The 20,950-nt window shown below is 56.7% G+C and overlaps 1 protein-coding gene across 1 annotated transcript in view; it reads right to left on the bottom strand.

The window, feature by feature from the left end:
- The window catches only part of KCNIP3 (potassium voltage-gated channel interacting protein 3), an 82,387-nt gene extending 62,281 nt beyond the window's left edge, over positions 1 to 20,106 (bottom strand). Inside the window, exons 1-2 of the mRNA XM_044261656.1 lie at positions 19,952 to 20,106; positions 8,492 to 8,657 (exon numbers count right to left, since the gene is read on the bottom strand). Coding sequence (XP_044117591.1) covers positions 8,492 to 8,657; positions 19,952 to 20,050 — 265 coding nt within the window. The 5' untranslated portion in view covers positions 20,051 to 20,106. The remainder of the gene's footprint in view (positions 1 to 8,491; positions 8,658 to 19,951) is intronic.
- Between the last annotated feature and the right edge of the window lie 844 nt (positions 20,107 to 20,950).

Below are 20,950 nucleotides of genomic sequence, written 5' to 3'. Positions count from 1 at the left end.
TGAGATTACTGGACGATAAAGACTCCCATTCAGGGAAACTCAGTAAGCGAGGGGTCTTGCTGACTCTCTAGGCGCCCCGTGGAGCAGGGACCCTGACACATATCCATCCCCCTGGGACAGATGAAGAGCCCAGGCCGAGCAGGGGCAGGAGAGGCACTCCTGATCACCAGGCAGCAGGAACACGCAGGAGCAACTAGTAGAAGCAGCAAGTGGGGACATGCCGGAGGCTTGGTAACTCCGGGCTCATCCCTCCGCCACTAAGCCTAACCCCCAGGTGTCTTCCCTCCCTGAGGAGTGGCCCACAGTCTGCAAAGTTCCATCCCCCCCACCCCCACAATGGCTGTCTCAGGTGGGGAAGGTCAGCAGCTGGGAGGCAAGGGTAAGGGGCATCACGAGCAGAGAGAGAACTTCCACTGCCTTTGAAAAGCTGGCTTGTGAGCCTGGGCCCCCACTTCTGGCAGCCACACTGGGTCCCCCTCCCTTAAAGGACCCTGAGGTCACTACCCCTGCTTTTACCCCTCAGATCTCCATCTGATCTCCCTCTGCAAACCTTCCTTATATCAGAATCCTGTCTTGTGATTAGAGATCTATTACTGCTTTTCAGTATTTGAAATTATTATTATCTGACTGATTTTGAGATGATTGATAGGATTGGTTATATGCTCAGTTTTGTGTTTTTATTCTTCTTAAAATATTATTCACGAATTTGACAAGGATTTGGCGTACCAGGCTTTGTGCCCGGCTCTCGGGTGGGTCAGAGCAGGGAATCAGAGCAGGGGACAAGGCCCGCACCCCCAGAGAGGGGACAACAGACCCGGCTTTTCAGCCCAGCCCCACTCAGTGTGGGCACATCGTCCCTCAGGGTCTATGAGCATCTTTGGGCAACAGAAGCATTTTTTACCTTTGGCTAAAAAACCAATACATCACATGTCTACACTGATTCATGTTTATGTGTCAGGGATTTCATCTGATATCTCTTTAGAGAATCATGGGATTACTTCAGGCAAATTCCCCTCATATCCTTCTAATAACAGGGAAAGACAAAAGGACCAGAAGCCCCGAGCTGTTGAGGGTCTCTCCTTTCAGTGTCTGGAGCTCCTGACACACGCAGGAGACGCTCTCCTTGTGCCGGCCTCCCGGTCCCCATGGCTGATGCAGGGTCTTGGTCCTGCTTGGCCCCAGAACACCCATCCTGGTGAGGGGCAAAGGAGACAGAGCAGAAGCGGGACCTGGCCTGTTCTGCTGTCACTCCCACATGGGGCTCCTCCCCAGGCCTGAGCCTGACGGCCCCATGGTGTCCCTGCCCAAAATTCCAGGTTGGTTGTATAGATTTTAAAAGACGGCTGTTACTGATCAAGCAATTTCTTTCATCCTCACTGCAGAAGTCACACCTCTATTTGGGGGAACGAGAAAGGGACTCTGGGAAGGGGAGAGGCCAGGGCACTGGGGTCAGTGTGGGCAAGACAGGTGGGCTGGCCCTGGGGCCTCCTGCTCCTGGATGAGCCCAAGTCTGCACTCCGGGAGAAGGAAGCCCCCTCCCACATCTGCTCCATCCTTAAGCCCAAGAGTATGGGAGCCCAGCTTGGCACTCACTGCCTGCGGTCGAAGGGCAGGGCCCTGAGCCAGGGGGTTCCTTCCAGTTCTGCTCTTGGGGTCCCCACCCCCTCTAATTGCCTCAACCCCCTACAAGGCAGGCTCAGCAGTCCTGAGTCCCAAACCTGCTTCTTTTGCTCCCTTGACCGGTCCTGTCAAAGCAGCCCTCACCTCGAGCCAGGTTCCCAGAGATGAAGCGGAAGAAGAAGCTGATGATGTCTCCCAGGTGCTTCTTGCAGCCGTGGTGGCATTCCTGAAGCCTCAGAGCAGCCCCCCGGGCTGGGCCTGGAGTCTCCCCACGCCCTGCCACCCTTGGGCTGGGCCCCATCCTGGGGGCCCTAGCTCCTGCCCTCAGCTCGGCCTGACCAGCTACAGTGCAGGCCACCCCCAGCCTGCTCCGTCCTTCCTCTGCCTGCCTCTCCCCAACCTGACACTCAGAGCCTTCCTTCTGGAATTCTCTCTCCCCCGTCTCTGGTCTGTCTCTCCTCTTGATCTCAACCCTGACCCTCAGGGTCTCGGCCTCTCTGGCCTGCGCTTCCCTCTTCCTTCCTCTGTCCTCCGTCTCTGCCTCCTGTTCTCTCAGCCTTCCCCAGGACCACCTGCCACCCAGCCCTCAGCCCAGAGCATCCAGGAGATGGCCAGACCCTTGCCAGGGTGGACGTCCTCAAGCAGCCCTTACTCCTACCCTCAGGCCAGCCCCTTCACCTTGTGCCTGCTCTGGCTCCCCAGGACCCTGGAGCTCACTCTTCTGGAGGCGGAAGGGCTGCTGCAGCTTCCTGGACTGGGAAGGGGGTGGGGGAGGTGGGCATTGCTCCGGAGCTCCCAGCACCAATAGAGGAGGTGCCGCTGGTGTGATATTCGGGTGAGAGTGTGATCTCACTGCAGTGGGCCTCACCCATGACCCAGGGTTTCTCCGTGGCCAGAAAAGGAGCAGCCTGCTCCCACCCAGCCTTCTGCCTGGGCTGCTCAGTAGCCAGGGACCCTGCGTAGAGCTGGGGGATGGGTAGGGTCCTGACCTTTGGCTACTTCTTGACCTCTGGTCTCTGCTCACTGACACCAAATCACAGCACTGTTGGTGTCTCTATAGAGCAGAGAATGGGGAGAGGAAAAGGGGTCGCTTTGATGAGGAGGGTAGAGGAAAACAACTGGATGACTGGAGTAGAAACTTCTGGCCATCCCCTCCACCCCCTACATTTACTGGGCACCTAGCATGGGCCAGGCAGTTGGCTAAGGTCCTTCTGGCCACCAGTACATTCTGTCATCAAAACAACCTCATAAAGTCTGTGTGGCCTAGAATGCCACATCAGTATTCATTCTCCTCTGCTTTTTCACCTACGGGATTCAGATTCTCTTGGAGGCAGAAATGTAACCAGCTTTTAAACATCAACATTCTGGGGCACCTGGGTGGCTCAGTGGGTTAAAGCCTCTGCCTTCGGCTCAGGTCATGATCTCAGGGTCCTGGGATTGAACCCTGCCTTGGGCTCTCTGCTCAGCAGGGAGCCTGCTTCTTCCTCTCTCTCTCTCTCTGCCTCCCTCTCTGCCTATTTGAGATCTGTCTGTCAAATAAATAAATAAAATCTTTTAAAAAAACAAAAACAAAAACAAAAAACCAACATTCCCCCACCTTCCTTGCCATCAGGGTGGCTCAGTTCTGGCCAGGTGAAATACAGGAAGAAATCTTCCAGAGATTTCCATGAGAGTGTTGCTTTCCTGATCAAATCACTACCCTTTCCTCCTTCCCTTTGCCTAGAATGAAGCCGTGATGGCTGGAACCAAAGCAACTACCTTGGGGCTGTGAGGAAAAGGGCAACCGCCCCCCCTCAAAAAAACCCAAAATCCCAAAGACATTGATTCTGACATCCCCAAGCTGCTAACCTGGTGCCAGCCACTGCTTAGCCCAGATTTCTCATATCTTTGTCTAAATTAAGCCGCTGTTATTTGGGGTTTCTGTTATACACAAGTACAGCCAAGTCAAAATATTCCCTCTGAAGTGAAAGACGAACTGTTGCACCTTGCACTCCCAGCTGGTAAAAGGAACTAAGCTTTGGCTGGGCCTTCCTGTACACCGCCGTGAAGCATGCTGCTCGAAACCATTTGCTTTGCCGAGAGCAAGCAAGGGCTAGGCAGCACGTCAGGCCACAGACCAGCAGTTCTGCCCCTTGGGCCTTGTGACCCTGCACATTCACGAGCACCCATTGCGTTCCAGGCAAGGCAGCGTGTCTACAGGCCAATGGCCATCCCCAGGAGGAACATTCCATGGTCTCCCCGGGTTTGGAGTAAAGCCATCTTTCTTTGGCAAAGATCTTTCCTTTTGACATGGAGCTAGTGGCTCGCTACTGAGCGCTCATGGAGGCAACCTGCTGCCCATCAGGTACTGAGTATCAACCTCTCCCTTGGCTCTAAAGGCCTAGACGTGTGTGTGCAGCATTCTATCATTCTATCTGCATGTGCATAGGCGACGTCCGAGTGCAGGCACAGAGGGTCTGGAAGGCTCAGGTAAGAACGTAGCAAGAGACTCATGTCCCCACGGCAACTGCTGCACCAGCAACCCCTCAACCCATACCTGCGACCCCATGGGGAGTCTCTAGGGCCATCTGAAGAGGAAGAGCATTCCCATGTCATTTATAGACAAAGCAACAAGAAACGCCAGCACGGACTCTAGGTTGACACGGTGGCCTCTTCAGCAGAGAAGGACGATGGAGAAGGGGAGCCTTCCTGGAGGGCAGAGTGACGGATACATCTGCCCGCCCATACTTCCTGGAAGAACAGATGGCCTGGGGTACAGATCTCCACTCACTCGTGGATGGTTGCAAACCATCTGTTCAAGGGTCAGGGAGGGGGATGGAGAAGAGAGAGGAGGAGGGGTGACTGTTGTCTAGAGGGCAGCAGGCCTGAGAAGGAGCCCAGGGGTCAGGTAGACAAGATGGCCGGGCAGGCTATACTCCTTGCTGCGTGGCACTGTTCCCCAGCAGAGTGCCACGTGGTCTAAGACGGCCGATGGGTTCCTATAGGAACTTCTCGTTCCCAGGCTGAAGTTAAGTACACAGCTTGCTGGCAGGGTGACAAGCCAGCCACCCGTTGTCAGGTCGGCTCCACTGCACCCCTCATTCCGGCAGGGACCACCGCTTATCTTCCCCGGAGCTGACCCTCAATCTGCGTATGGACGTCCTCCCTGCTCCCTGCTCCTGCCATCACCAGCTCCCACCACAGGGTCCCACACACCATAGCTGCTGCCTGAGCGACTCCTCTGACAACCAAGAAGTGTGGCCAAGGGCCAGCGTTGGCAAGGCTTGCTGACCTTACTCTGTTGCCCACGCCCAGAAGCAGCTGGCCTTGTGGGACAGTGGAAGAGCCTATTGCCGACCAGGCCCCAGCACAGGCCACGAGACAATTCAGATGTAGCCGAGTGACGGACCCAAAATCCAAGGGACACGGTGACTTTCTTTTTTTCTTTCTCTTCTTTTTTATGATTTTATTTATCTGACAGAGAGAGGCACAGCGAGAGAGGGAACACAAGCTAGGGGAGTGGGAGAGGGAGAAGCAGGCTTCCCGCAGGGCAGGGAGCCTGATGCGGGGGTTTGATCCCAGGACCCTGGGATCATGGCAGATGCTTAACGACTGAGCCACCCAGGCACCCCTGATGACAGTTTTATAGTTGAAGAAACCAGTCTCTCTGTCCTCCTGGGGAGCCAGACTTGAGAAACAGTCTACCCTGTTGGTAGCTTAGCCAGGCTCTTGGAGAGATGTTCTGGTATCCTGACAGGAAGGACTTTTGGGAGCTAGGGAGACATGCAGAGCAGGTCAGGGTCCCAGCCTCTGGGTCACTGAGGACAGGCTCCCCAGGGCTAGTGACGGACAGTCTCCCGCCAAGGCTGGGCCCTCCTCCTGGGTGGGGTGCTGGGGTTAGAGCGTTTGCCCTGGGCTCCCCTGTACTCCCCTGCTCTTGGGCCCATCTCAGAGGCCACTGCAGCCGGCCAGCTCCCAGTTCCATGTGGGGGCCTTCACAGCCCAGGAGGGACCCCCAGGCACAGCAGCAGCTGGTCGAGCCATCGCACCCTCAAATCCCGGCCCCTGACGACAAGGCCGCCTCAGCCTCCGGGACATCCATGTGCTTTCCTCAGCCTTGGCTTCTTCCCCCAAGCCGTCCCAGAAATCTGTCTCTCTGACCTGCTTCATCTGAATGGAAAAACCCCTGACAAGGGTGTAGTGTCTCGGCCTTACGCCTGTCTTCCACAGGCACCGGCACCCCAGACACCGCAGCGGGGCCTTGCTGAGCTCGGGGACTGAGTGACACTGAAGGGCACTGATTGTTCTCTGCACCCAGAGCCCAGGAAGCTTCCTGAAGGAGAAGTGCCTCATCTGGGCACACTAGCATTTCACGTGCACGCCAAGCCCTCAGTGTGACCACACCAGCCATTCCATCCCAGAGGGGTGCATAGAAGATAGAAGACGTCTTTGGACTAAGGAGTCAGGGTCTGGGAGTTGGGCCCTGTGGAGACCAGGGGTGCGCTCGGGTCTCAGTTCCTTAGTCTGTGAGAGTAGCTGCTGCCTCCAGAGATTCCGGAGGTTCCCCGAGAGAAAAGACGTGGAAGACAAACATCGGGGTGGGCAAACCCCCCACCCCCGCCCAGAACCTGTGGAAAATCTCCCAGTCAGAGCCCTCACTCTGCCCCTAATACCCTGTGACCTGCTGTGTCATGTGACCTCCCTGAACTTCTGTTGATTCTAATAAAACAGAGTGATCTGCAGGGCGTACCCTATACAATGAAATAGGATCTTGTTTTTCTACACGCCACATAGCCTCTCAGGGCCTGGCACGGAGTCTGGGGGATGTGTCTATGCGGGGCAATGCACTGGGCTGGGCCTGAGCCATGGAAGGTGTCCTGGGCCCTGTTCCATCCACCCCCACTCCTGCCCCCATGGCTCTGGGCTATGACAAGTCTCCAGCAAACACATCCTGACAGCTCAGCCTTGGTTCCTGACCTCCAAGAACCACCCCCCGAGCTCAAGGTGGGATATATGGGCCCCTCAGGGCCCCCTCCTTATGACCCTGAACACAACAAGCCGAGCCCCCAGCTTGCTTTCCTCGATGCCCACCCACACTCGGGAGTGCAAAAAGCCTCAGCCAGGAGGTAGCCTGTCACCCTTCAGCCCAGTCCTGAAGCAGGAAGGAAGCTGGAGTAGGAAGTAGGAAGCTGGAGGTGGGGCCCAGCGGGAGAGAAGCCTGGGGGTGGGGGTCCTGGGTGGATAGATAGGATCAGGGAGGGTGAGACGGAGAGGGACACTGAGGTGATGGTCTTGTGCTGCTGCCCAGAAAAGCCCAGAGGTAGTGCCTGGCTGTCTTGGTCACGTGTGATTCTTGATCTCGGGGTCATGAGTTCAAGCCCCATGCTGGGTGAGGAGCCAGCTTTCAGAAATAAATAAATAAATAAAAGCCTGGGGGCCAAGACCAGGGGGGTACTGGAGCCCCAAGCAGCACAAGCAGCAGCAGACCGGACCCCATCACACACACCACTGGGGCTCACCCCTGCTCTTGGTTTCTATCCTGACAACAAATGGCATTGCATTTACCCCGCTGCGGAACAAACAGCACTGTCCAGAGGCCAGTCTCCCAGGAAAGCTGTTTGCATGAACTTTTAGTGCCTTCACATTTCCGTCACATGCAAAATCCATTCCCCATCCTCACCCTGAGGAGCGCGCACGTCCCCGCACACGCGTTCCCGCGCAGCAGTATTTCCGCGAGAGGCGTCGGCATGGAAGGGAAGGGTCAGGAGCAAATGTCAGCCAACAGCACAGACGGACAGGGGCTCTGAGGGGTGGCAGAAGGGAGGGGCTGGAATGGCGCTGGGAGCACCCCAGAGGGGGTTTGACCACTCAACCACTCAACACAGGTGGCCACCAGCTGCTTTGCCAATGCGGGGCCCTTAGGGCCATCCCCTCCCCTCTCCCTTGCATCAGGCCTGGGAGACCGGGGCCATGATTTATGCCCGTTCTCCTGCCAGAGGGACGGAGTCTCCCTGGAAATCGTGCAGAGAGTGTCTGAGACAACAAACAGGACGGGCTGTCAGGGCCCAGGTCTGCCCTTTTCCTTCAAGGCAAAGAGGCAGGCTCTCCTGTGCACCTGTGCACTATGTGATCACACACACGTGGGTAAGTGTGCACAAGGGTGTGAGCAATGGGCGAGCCTGGGTGTGCACCCACATGGGCGTGGTGGCTAGGTGTGCACATTCATGTGTGGTGGAGGCACAGGGGTATTGGTAGGTGTGCACAGGTATGACTGTGTGGCATGTGCATGTGAGAGTTCAGGGGCTGCAGGAGGCGACCTGTGTGTCCCTTGCTCTGTCACACTTGGCAGACATCAAATATCACCGAAAACAAGCGCAGAGCAGCTGTTTCCTAAGACCCCTCAGGAGCGACCCCCCCCCCAATCCCCAATGCTGCCCGAGGTGAGCAGCCAGCACAGGCCCTGGGGTGCACTGGGTAGAACTGAGGTAGGGCGAGGGCCGGGGCTGTCTCCTCTCTGGGCCTTGGCATGCACTGCTGCCCGTCCTTTTCACAGAGGACTTAAGAAGGACATGTGAACTGCCCCAGATGACCCTCAGACGGTGGACAGAGCCAGCCGGGCCTGTCGGACTCGAACCCCTTGCTCTATCCAGCAACCGAGGTGGGACACCTCAGCAAGGTTCCAATCCTCGGTCCCCACCCTCTGCGGGTCCTGCCTTGAGTGCAGTGGCCTTGCTTACATGAATGAATGAAAACATACTCTGCCAACAGAGCAGAGGTGGTTCAGCCTGGGCTGGGGTCCCCAGCTGGTCCCTGAGCCCTCAGAGAGAGGAGAGCTCAGATCAGACGCCCCATGCCCACTCCCGCCCTCTGCCCAGCCCCCCGCCGCCCCTACCTGAGCCCTGGGGGGCGGCACTGGACAGGATCCACTTGACCAGGCAGCACCGCATCAGAGCCTGGCGGGTGAGCCGTGGCCGCTGCCACTTGACGCCCTCCTTCTTGCTCAGCGGCGTGCGCCCGGGGTCTCCCAGGAGGCTGCCATCTGACACCTTCATCACTTCCTGCAGCAGGGACAGGCAGAGCAGCCCTAAGCCCCCATTCAGAGAGGCCCTCCAGGCCAACCGCAATCTCCAGGGCAGGGTCACCCTTTACCCGCCCCCGAGTCTTGTCCCCAGGGTCCCTCTACCCAGGACACATGGCCTGAGCTCCAGTTGCAGGAGGGAGCACCCCCCCCCCCCCGCACGGGCACCAGTCCTGAGAGGTCCTGAGAGGACAATGGCCACCAGGGTGGTGAGTTGGGGATATCCTTCCAGGGTCATGAGGTTCCATGTGTGCTAACTCTGCATCCTCCCCAAAGCCAATGAACAGACGAGCAGTTGGGCAAGTGCTGCAGACCCGGGGCCCCAAACAGAGCCCCTGCATTGGTCCGCTCTTGGGCGCAAGAAGCAGAGACTGACCCAGGCTAATGACAACAGGAAAGGAATCAGCCGCAGGGTCCCGGGCCAGCCACAGCCTCCCCAGAAAGGACAGAGAGCCAGGCTGGGAGGATAAGCCAGAGCAAAGAGCGAGCCAAGGGACAGCCAGCCCTCAGTCACAGTCACCCCCGAAGAAGGGGCCAGCGAGAGCCCTTTGCCATGGCCAAACACCCCAGCCCCTGCTGCTCCTGCTTCCCTCCTGGGGCACTGGGCCTGGGACCCCCATGGGCCTCATGGCCCTGCTGTCCCCAGGACCTGGAGGCTGCTCTGGGGGTTCTTCTCAGTGGGGTCCCTAGCTCCAGGTCCCTGCCTGGGTCCTGTGCCTCCTCCCTGGCTACAGAAGGAGCCAGGAAGGAAGCATCTGGACTTTCAGGCTCTCTCATGTCTTGGGTACAGGCTTTTCTGAGCGTGAGGAGTAAGGAAAGCCCTACAAGCTTCCCTGAACCGAGGAGTTCATACAAATGCTCGGGTGAGGGGAAGCTGGACTGCTGCATCCCGCAGACACCAATGAGGCGGGAGAAGCTTCCAGGTCCTGGGTTGGTTCATGGCTCCCTGAGGCCCATTCCTGGGTAGGGCTGGATGGTCTGTTGCCTGCCTGGTCAGCTTTTGGTGAAGTTGCCACTTAGACAGGGTGACATCCATACCCCTTACCCTGATTTCTGGGGCCTTCCCAGTTGGGCGTGCCCTCTCTATAGCCATCACCCTCCGAGCTGCCTCCCTGACACACGCTCAACACCACACCCACATTCCTTCCCTCCTCCAAGGCTTGCCCTGGCAACGAGGCAGGTCAGCTGTGCCCAGAGCTGCAGCAAGAGCGAGCACCCCCCCATCCTGGTGGGGCAGAAAGAAGGGGTGAGCAGGGGTGCCCAGGGGTCTCGGGGTACCAGGGAGGCTGAGGGAGGCCCCCCGTATGCACAGACACACACGTACTTGCACACACACACGCACACACAGGTCCTGCCCCTGCTCGATCAGAGAGGCACCTTCTCCACTATTAATGATCTTATTCAGGACAGAAGTGGCCTCAATGAGTAAGGTCTTTATTTCGATCCAGGAAGCGAGGGGGGGACGGGGGGGGGGAGTTGATCGACAACGGTGGCTTCATCACTTCATGATTCTTTGCTGTAGGCCCTGCAGCTGGGGTTAGTGGAGAATGTCAGAAGGAAAAACTGCCATGGGCCTCAGGAGCCATCCATTAGGTCCCTGTCTATCCCAGGACGGTGCTGGTGCTGGCTGGCGGGGACTGTCCTCGTAGAGCCAAAGGCTGGTCTTGGGGATTCTGTCTTGCAAACTGGACCTAACTAAAGTGGGAGAGACCCGGCCAGGGAGCTAGGGTTCTGTCCTCCAGGGAGGGCTGGCAAGACCCACAAGCAGGGCGGAGAGCTCTGTGTGTGCCTTTTATCCTGGGCCTCAAGGTGGTCTCACTGTCAAGACAATCCCACAGGGTCAGCAACACCACACCCCCATTTTAAAGATGAGGAAACTAATTCCAGGAGAAGTCTGGCGGGGGGGGGCATGCCAGGGCCTCTCTGTCCTTGTGGTCTCCTGGTTCCAGGGTTCAGGAGGTGCTGGTCACAGGCTGTGCTGCTCAGCCTTCCTGGGGCCCGGACCCCGGCGAGGCTTCAGAAGCTGGGGAGGGGTTCCTGAGCCCGCAGCCACGTCAGAGTCAGCCCCAAACCGTGTCCTCCTATTCTCCTGTACTGACGAGACCTAGTGTGTGTGTTCTCCCTGACACAGGGAGTTGGGGTACGAGGGGCAGGAGCCCCAGGAGCCCCGCAGGTAGGGTGACCCCCTGTGAGGTGGGTGAGGGGTCCTTATGGAGGAGAGGAGGGACCCACAGTGGCTGAGACAGGGTAAAGCCACACAACGGCCAGGAGGGGAGTCAGGAGGGACGAGTGACCTCAGGTCATCCTCAGGAATGGTTGACACTGGTCTGTCTAGGAGAGGGTCTGCCTGGGCTGTCAGAAAATGTTAGTGGCCCACTCAGGGCACCCTGCTCCTGATTTGGAGCTCTCAGGCATAGGAGGGAGGGAGCCCTGAGAGGTGACCAGCCCCCTCACCCCAAAATGCCTCTTTTTAAGGGAACAAAATTGAGGAGAACTGCATCCGTGAGGAAACTCCAGCTCGAATGAAAGCCACCCCCTTCCCGGCTAAGCAACCCATGCCTTCCACCGCAGTCCAAGTAAAATCCCAGTGCCTTTGTCTTGCCTAGAAAGTCCCAGTCAGCGGAGCCCCGCTGGACAGGCAGCACCGTCCACCCCACCCCCACCCCCCGTCGGCCTGCGCCCAGCGCTCACCTTGCTGCTCCTCACACAGGCCAGGCAGGTTCTCGCACCTTCTCTCCGCTGCCCCCCCAACCACTACCACCTGCAGCTTCCCTCCACAGTTTCTCTATATTAATTCTCACAGCCACACGGGATTCCACAATAATCTCAGTAATGTCTCAAATAAAAATACTGTCGCACAAACAAAAAAGGCTATTAGATATACACACACACTCAAAAACCTCAAGAAATATTCACAGATGACTAGGTGAAAGTCCCCTGATGCTCTTCATAATTCAGCTGAGAATTTCTCTCCCCCCCCACTCCTGCTTTATCCTGGCATCATTTCCACAGAGGCTGGAGCCCTCCATCCATCCTCTGTGGGCCTCAAGGGTTGGCCAGGGTTGGGTGACAGAGTCCTCTTTGGCACGTCTGGCACAAGTGGCCCTGGGGACCTATAGCCTTCTCTGAGGCTCACAGGTTTCCCCAAAGAGCAGGGGCTGTGGGTGGACAGGGTCATTCCCTGATAACCCAGAGCTCCTGTTTAGCCAGATGGGTTGTGGGGGGAGTGGGGTGGGATGAGTCTTAGCTCACTTCCAAGTCCAAGTCTGTGGGGAGCAGGGGAGGGACAGAGAGGACACCAAGCTAGAGACCCACCTGTTATGGGCCAGGCACCAGGTGAGGCGTGAGGAGATGCTGTCTTATTTGATGTTCACAACGACCTACTAAGGTTCCTCAGAACCTCCTCCAAATCAGCCAGCTAAAGCCCAAATCCTGGAAGAGATTCTTCCTCACACCCTCTGACCAAGCTTGCCCAGTTCCCCTGTGCTGTGTGTTCTCTAGCACTCAGGGTCAAGGAAGAGTCTACATTTAGGTGTATCCTGATGGTTTCTGCTTGCAAGGCATCCATACTGCTAACTGCCCCCTTCATCAATGGCTCCCCTTTTTCCATTTACAATAATGATTTAAAGATTCCCCTTTCAGGGTAGGAAAAGAAAAAATGAAAGAAGGTGGGATTGGGAGGGAGACAAACCATAAAAGACTCAACCTCAAAAAACAGACTGAGGGTTGCTGGGGGGAGGGGGGACGGGAGAGGTTGGTGGGGTTGTGGACATTGGGGAGGGTATGTGCTATGGTGAGTGCTGTGAAGTGTGTAAACCTGGCGATTCACAGACCTGTACCCCTGGGGATAAAAATACATTATAGGTTTATTAAAAAAATAAATGTAATTAAAAAAAAATAAAGATTCCCCTTTCAGTGCATTTATTAAAATTTAAAATATGAAATGGATAAAGAAGATGTGGTATATCTATACAGTGGTACATTACGCAGGCATCAAAAGAAATGAAATCTTGCCATTTGCAATGATGTGGATGGACCTGGAGGGTATTATGCTGAGCGAAATAAGTCAATCAGAGAAAAACAATTATCATATGATCTCTCTGCTATGAAGAATTTGAGAGGCAGGGAAGGGGTGCTGTGAAGGGTAGGGAAGGTAAAAATGAATCAAGATGGGATTGGGAGGGAGACAAACCATAAGACACTCTTAATCTCAGGAAACAAACTGAGGTTTGCTGGTGGGGGGGTGGGGATGGGTAGGGAGAGGGTGGCTGGGTGATGGACGTTGAGGAGGGTATGTGCTATGGTGAGTGGTGTGAAATGTGTCAGCCTGTTGATTCACAGACCTGTACCCCTGGGGCAGATAATACATTATATGTTAATAAAAAAAATTTTTAATGCGAGTAAGTTTAAAGTAAAAATAAAAAACAATCATACAGATTGTGCCAGACGAAGCAAAGTCAGAGGCAGAGGACCAACAGACCTAGGGGCCCGCTCAAGGCAGCTGCACTGAGCCCTTGGGTCTGCGCTGTCCCAGACGGGGGCCCCTGGCTGCAGGTGACTACTGAGCACTTGAAATGGGGCTAGTCCAAACTGAGATGTGCCATCAGTGCAAACAGACATGAATTCAAAGCCTTACTTGGAAGAATGGAAAATAGCTTATTAATAACTATATTGCTTACATATCGAAATGATAATACTTACACTGGGTTAAATAAAATATATGATCAAAAAACCCCCTCACTTTAAAAAAAGAAAACTTTCGGGCGCCTGGGTGGCTCAGTGGGTTAAGCCGCTGCCTTCGGCTCAGGTCATGATCTCAGGGTCCTGGGATCGAGGCCCGCATCGGGCTCTCTGCTCAGCAGGGAGCCTGCTTCCTCCTCTCTCTCTCTGCCTGCCTCTCTGCCTGCTTGTGATCTCTCTCTGTCAAATAAATAAATAAAATCTTTAAAAAAAAAAAAAAAAAAAAAGAAAACTTTCTTTAATGTGCCTCCCTGTCATTTAACATGACACCTGTGGCTCACACTACACTTCTATTGGCTAGCACTGTTCTAGATGGTTCTCAGACCAGCCGGGTGGATGGTTTGGGGCAGTCTCCTCCTGCCAGGGCATACACTGACCCCAACTCCTCTGTCCTTCTCAAGTCCCAGCTAGGGTCGGTCAGACTTGTTTCAGAAAGGTGGCCCAGTGGGGTGCAGAGGAAGGGTGGAGGGAGGAGGCAAACTTGGGGGGCTAAGCAAATCCAGGGAAGGAAGTGGGGGTGCTGAGAGAGGCCCAGGCAGTGGGAAGGATGGTGGAGATACTAGTGTGTGGGGGGGGATCTGCTGTGGATGTGGGCAGTAGTGGGGGGGTCGAGGGGACTTCCCAGTAACTGTGATACCTGTCACCACAGAGACGGAGGGGGCAGGACAACCCCCTCATGCCTTCCAGCTGCCCCAGGGCAAGGTCTGGACTCTCCACCAGGAACACCATCAGCCCAATCATCTCAAACAAACTCCCAGGACCTGAACACCCCACCTCGTGGGTCCCCACCCCCTGAAAGCCCTTGAAAGGCCAGCAGCTGCCCTGCTCACTGCCCATGCTCAGTGGGCAAAGCTTCACCTGGTGAGGACCCATTAGGTCAAGCCGTAGGGGTGCCCTGAGGCAAGACCTTCAGTCGGCCACTTCTGTCTCTGTGGTTCTCATCCTCTGGCCTCCAGAGAACCCCCACAGCGAAGCCCAGAGAAGGCTTGGCAGAGGTTACCTGTGGGCCTGTGGCAGCCTATTGGGTGTGGGGGTGCATGGCTGTAGGCGTGGAGGGTCCTGGCAAACCCAGGTTCAACACCCAGGCTCCCTTCCTCAGAGTAATGTCACTTGAGTAAATGCATATGCAAAAGTTAGAGCTAATTTTTCCCAAATATTTATATGTATGGATGAGAAATAGCGTGAATGGTTGCCTAAGGACCATCAGGACCCACCAGGTGCGGCTCATGAGACACACTTAGCCAGGAAGGGGGGATTTCAGGCAGGTTAATGTTATTTCCCACTACCAGGTACAGTGGGAAGAGGTCTGCAGTCAGCCAGACCGTCACCTCGGCTGGACAGCCCTGGACAAAGTACTCGACCACGCTTAGTCTTCATCTGTAAAAGAGGGAGACTAATATGCTTTTATAGGACACTGGGGAAGGTTAAGTGCGGGGGCATACAAAGCCCCAGCAGGAGCCCGATTATCCCTAATCCCCATCCTTTTGGTGGAGGGCAAATTCTGCCTAACCAGAGCACGGGGCGGGGCCAATCACGGGGCGGGGCCAATCACGGGGCGGGGCCAAGCGACTGTCCTGTGATTTCCAGAGAGAGAGCCAGCCAACTCGCTCTGCTGAGCTGCTGGGTATCAGAATCACCTGGGAGCTTCCCCCACATCTGGCTGCCTGCGAGGCCGCTTTATCTGATTCTGCGGGGCCCGGGCTGCTCTATTTTTATTAAGCTGTCGGTAGATCTGAAGGTGCCACTAAGGTTTGGAGGGCTCATGCCAACCAATGGGAAGTTCTAGGCTTTATCTGTGGGAGGAAGGAGTCTCGGATTCTCAGTCTCCTTCCCCACCCCGGCCCCTCCTAGGAGGGCTGCCTCAGGGCCAGAGTCGGGCCAGCTAGGAACAAGCAGAGTCAGAGCCGCTCAGATGTGGGGCTGCCTGCCCCCCGCCCCCGGCCCTGTCCTGGGGACTTTGGCAGTTCAGGCTGGCTCCCTGAGCAACCACTCCTCCTTGCTCGCTCTATTTCCATCACTTGGGACAGATGGCAGGAAGTGGCGGTGGGCGTCGTGTCGTGCAGGCCCCGAGGATTTGGGGTGGGGAAGCTTGGGGGAGCCTCGATTTTCCACCCACCCCTGGGCACCTACAGATGCAGGCCGGGCAGCTCGCCTGCTGAGGCGGGAGCTGGGTCTAAGTTCCTGCCAACACTTGCACGAGCACGCACGCGTTGGAGCAGGGGAGGGGAGGACTGGGTCATTGCTGCCCTGCCTCTGACGGCTGCCACCTGGGCTAGGACACAAGCTCCCCACCTGGCCCTTGCTGCCCAGGCAATGCAGGTGTCTCATTAACCTGGGGGAGGGGTGCTCAGCATGCTCGTAGAGGACATTCTCCTGTTGGCGTGCCCTTCCCAGGCTCAGTAATCAGAAAAGAGTGACATTGACCCTCCAACCATTTATGGAGCTCTTGCTCTATGCCTCGGCTGGGCTGAGTAGGCTGATATGGGACCTCATTTATCTAGGAGGAGGATGATATTTCCCCCAGGAAAATGAGGAAACAGTGGCACAGAGGAGCTAACTAACCTGCCCAAGGACACACAGCTAATGCATGAAGGAGGTGGGACTGAGCCTAGGTCCTCCTGATGCAGAGCAGAGCCAGGCTAATAGCTGACAAGGTACAGCTGTGTTACCCCCAACCCCAGGCCACTATCCTCTCGTGGCTGGAGCCCTCCAATATCAAATGTGCAGATGGGGCTCCGTGACAAGCCAATCGGCATATGTATGCCCATCGGATCTATCTTCTGGAACTTTCGATAGTGTTCCCCACCTCAACTCCTGGCCCCCACCGGTCAGCATAAGGCACAGGCCTCAGGTGAGGGCCCGACCAAGGCTATGAGCGTATCTAAGGCCCACATGGGGAGACTGAAGCTCAGAGAAGGGATGGACCTGCCCAAGCTCGCAGGCTCAGCTGGGTGGAGCTGGGGGTAGAAGCTGGCTCTCTGGGGGCCACTGCTCAGAAAGTCCATCTTGAGAGGGGATCTTGAACCAGAGTCAGGGTAGGCTGGGCATAGGGGCATGGTACCCGCAACAGGCGGCCTCGGGTTTACCCCTTGCTTGGCCTGGAGACGTGTGTCAGAGATGAGGCTGGGTGGCGGTGGGCACAGAACTGGAGATGCGGTCTGTGAAGACAGGTGCCTGCTTTGCCTAGCTGAGCACCGCATAGACCTGTGGCTGTGGGGCTCAGGGGCCACTGGACGGAGACCTGGGGCGGGAGGTGGGACAGAGACGAGAGGCACGAGGCTGGGCCAACTGGGAGGTAGGACAGGCCCCCTCTGGGCTGTCCTGCTGAAGTTCAGCTTAGCTCCCCCTCTCCCACTCTGGTGCCTGCGAGTCCCCTTGGTTCTGTCCCTGTCATGTGGCTGTTCTGTGGCATTCTAGGACGTAGGCTGATCACAGCTGACAGATGCACCTGTTCAAGGGAAACATCAGTCAGCTGGGAACAGGGAGCTGGAGTGAGGGCACAGCACACAGGGACTGACTGCCCACTGTGCCCTCCTTCCTGTCCCGTTTCCTTCCTGCTCCCCGCCCCCCTTGTCTGGAGGACCAGCTAAGGAAGACTTGCCAAGTTCTCTCTCCTCTTCTCTCTTTGCCTTGGAAACCAAGGTTGCCCTTCTCCCTCACAGAGGCCACATTCAGGGCTCCGCAGCTGCTCCTGGGCATCACCAGAGATGCCTCGGAGTGGGGCGGAGAGAGCAGATGGGCCCCAAGCCAGCTGGAATCGGCAGAGCACCTCCCACTCTAGGATTTTGATAAGAAAAGGGATCCTGAATTCAAAATATGGGGGTCCTTTCCTTTGTGGCCCTGGATCTACTACCTGGAAAGGGATCTGTGGCTGGCTCGAGGTGATATGGCTAAACCAGGGGACATGGCCAGGGATGGGGTCTGGTTACTATGCTCTCACTAAAGGTTTCAGGAGGAACAATGGGCCACAAACCCATGAAGCCGGCCTCCAGCTGGGATGGGGCACTTTCCCAGCTGCCTGGTGACAAGCCACTCTCTCCCAGGAGCTCCCCAGCCCCCCACCAAGCCCTAGGGAACTGGGCTTTGGAGTAAAATGGAACAGGGTTCAGATTCTATCTGTACTACTTCGTAGCTTGCAATTTAAGGCAGACCTCTGTTTCCTCATCTGTAGAGTGGGATACAGTACCAAAGGCTATCTCAGGGGCTGCCCCAAGGGTCCAGGGAGGTAATACAGGTACAGAGGTTCCCAATTCATGCGCTGGACCATAAAGACATCACTCCCCAAAGATCTAGGACGGTAGCCGTGCCTGCCCCCAGGAGACCCGTGATTCTGTTTGTTCCTTTCCCCTAGGAGCAACCAGAGTTCAAGTTAAGTAGGCTGCTCCCTTCTCTGAGCCTCAGTGTCTGTACACGGGGAGGTGGTGTGCTCACCCTCCTGGGATGTCCCAAGGATCCATAAAGGACTGGGTAGTGCACAGAGAGGCCGAGGGACTGAACATCCATGGGGTGTCACTGGGGGCAGCTGCTGACCATGACCGACAGGCAGCTGAGGACGCATGAGCTGGGCCATCCTGTTTTCTCAACTGCAGTCCTTACTGCCCCTAGAGAGGATTGTTTTCCCCAATCCCCCTGCTGACCTTGGTGAGGGACCCAGCGGCGACTTCCTTAGGATCACCGTCCCTACCTGGCCCAGCACCAGAAGGTGTGGGACTTGCTCCAGTCTCTGGCCAGGCCAGCTCCAAGAAGGCCACCAGTAGGTTTAAGGTGCAGTGAGATCCACTGGGGCCCAGGAGAAAGTCGTAGGGGTACGGAGGGCAGGTATGGGATCACAGTGGCCAAGGAAAGAGCCAGATACACCTGTGGGACTCGAGTCACACGCTCCACTCACCAGGTGGGGGCAGGGAGTGGCCTCCTGGCAGTTAGGGGCAGCGGAGCAGAGGAAGGAGACTTGTCTCCTGGTGGGTGGATAGATGGGGCTGTGTGCAGCCATGTGCAGCCCGGGTTTGGAAGCGCCTGCCTCTGTGTGTGTGCTGTCAACTGTGGGCACAGTCACCGGGCATGCTGGTGAAGGGCCTGCTCACACGCGTGTGCAGATGCCCAGGACCCATGCTGGCTGGGGTGGGCGTGTGAAGCGATCACATGCACAGACGCCTGGAACCAAGCACACGGTTTCTCTTTTTCTGCCCTGGAGGTTGCTGGGGAGACTGGAGGTATCAGGAGAGAAAGCACCTTTCAGTGGGCCCCATCACCAGGCTGAAAGTGTTTCATGCCATCCCCTCTGCTAATCCTCCTGGCACCCCTGGGAGATGGACCAGACAGGGCAGGGGTGACCCAGGCTCTGCCGAAGTGCGGCCTGGAACCACCTGACTCTAGAAGCAAGCTGACTCTGGGCTGTTTGTCCTTGAGCGTGAGAGAGAAGCAGGAATCCACCTTGGAGGGGGTGGGGGAGGGGGGAGGTTGAATGTAGGGGGAGACTGAAGGATGACAGCCCTATATCTATTCTTCCTTACTCACAAGACCTTGATTTTATCTGAGGTTTGTTTTTGGTTTTTGCCCACTCCTCTTTCAACTTCCTGCTGCCTACAGGTGCTGGCTGGAGCTCCAGCAGCCATGTTGGACTTTAGGGTAACCTCAAGAATGGGAGCCAAGGAGACAGATGGAGCCTGAGCCCCTGCTGACCAAGGGGCCCCCGTGCCAGCCTTCTATGTCTTCCCTCCAGACTTCTGCATGAGACAGAAACGCAACCAACTCGTTCAAACCACTGTTAGCCGGGGCGTTCTGTTATGCGCCGCCAGATCTAACCTGATGCTGCATCTTCCTTCCCAAACAAGACTATCCCAAACACGTGAGAGGCTTGCAAGGCATCAGGACGGATTCCCTGAGTGTGAGCTGTAGTCTGGGAACCGGCTTATTCTCTTTCCTCTCCCTCGTTCTTCACTTAGTCTTCAGCCTTCCCAACAGCCTGTTACTATTTCATGAACTCTGTCCCAGGCATTTTCCTTCGCCTTCTCTCTCTCCAACCTCCCAGCCACCCAGCGGAGTGGGAACTAGGAGTATGCATCCTTGTTCAGGGGTTCAGAGCCCTTTGGGAAGTGGTGTGTTAATCTCCTGAATGATTAAAAGAAACACTCATTGCCCAGCTTTCAAGCCTAAGGCACTGGCTCCCAGCAGTCAGCCTTCCCACACCTCTCAGGACTGTGGGCCCGGTCTCAGGGTCAGGGTCAGGGTCAGTTACTCTGGCACTTGCCCCAGAGACCGGACAGAACTGCACCAGCCACATGCCTGACTCTAAGCTCCTCCTCCAACCACCTTTTATGCCACAAACACCTAATGCCTAACAGGTCCAGAGGCCCACCCCCCCCCCCCGACGTCCAGCCTCCCAGACAGGACACCCCAACACTTACTTTTTCAAAAGTGACCCTACAGAGGACGACAGTGCTTGAGATCAAAGGAGGAAGCACAACAGGGCTCCCTGGTCCAGGGCCACCCTCAGAAGCCACCCCTGGGCGAGCCCCCAGCCCCACTGGCGCCTACCTTCGCCCGATGCATCCTGGGTGCTGAAGGAAACTGTTGCCGGCCTCCCCTCTTTGCAGCTGAGAACAGGACTGCCTGGCCGGCTGGCAGCTGCCTCATGTTTGCTTGGACCCACACGTAATTGTTACACGGGCGGCTCCTCGCCCGCCCCCTGCCCACCCCTCCCGCCCCGCCTGCTTCTACCCGCTCCACCCCTTCTGCTCTGCCTCCTGCCTCTTTCAAGCCCTCTCCCTCCCTCCCTGTCTCTTTCCCTCTCTCCCTCCTCCTCACCCTCCCTCCCTCTCTCCCTCCCCACGCTTCTCCAACGGATTCTCGGTCCCCTTCCCAGGCTCTCTGTCCCACTCTGGGTATTAAGGGTTCCTAATCCTTCCCTCTGAGTCTGTTGAAGCCCCTTTGCCCGGCTCTTGGCTCTGCCCTCTGCTCCCGCTGCTGAGCTGGAGGCTCTCTCTGCTTCCCCCGCTGTCTGTCTCTTCCTCTAACACACACACTCTCTGCTCTCCTACCTCGGTCACAGGAGGGTGGAGTGGTGGGTGCAAAGTGCTTCCTCTGGGGGGAGGAGAGCTCCGATCAATGAGGAATTCAGAGGGGTGGGTGGGGCGGGGGAGCCTGGAGAGCCTCCCCTGAGGCAGTTCCAGAACAGGCCAGCCCCTCCCCTCCCTGCTGCCCCCACAGACAACCTCAGGCTGGTTCAGTCAAGATGGGCTGCAAAGAAGGATCTGGGCTCCTCCTAAGCCTGGGGTCTTTCTGGTGCCCTTCCGGCTGCCCTGCACACATCCTCTGGCCACCGCTGGTGCTGGGCATCCTTTCTGGGGACATCATTCTGGGTCTCTGGGTGGGAAATGGCCTCACTGATGGGAGCTCACTGCCAGAAATGGTGAAGCTGCCACATTACTTGGGTCGCACACAGGGGTCCTTCCAACTGGTTCATCTGCCGCCCCCCCCCCCAGCTGCCTCCCTCCCACATGGGGCCTCGCAGCGGGGAACCCTCCTGCGCTCCTT

This window comes from Neovison vison, chromosome 8 (assembly GCF_020171115.1).
Source record: "Neovison vison isolate M4711 chromosome 8, ASM_NN_V1, whole genome shotgun sequence".
In the NCBI taxonomy this organism is placed as follows: domain Eukaryota; kingdom Metazoa; phylum Chordata; class Mammalia; order Carnivora; family Mustelidae; genus Neogale; species Neogale vison.
The sequence above is the reverse complement of the archived record's forward strand: the minus strand, read 5'-3'. Positions and strand labels throughout refer to the sequence as shown.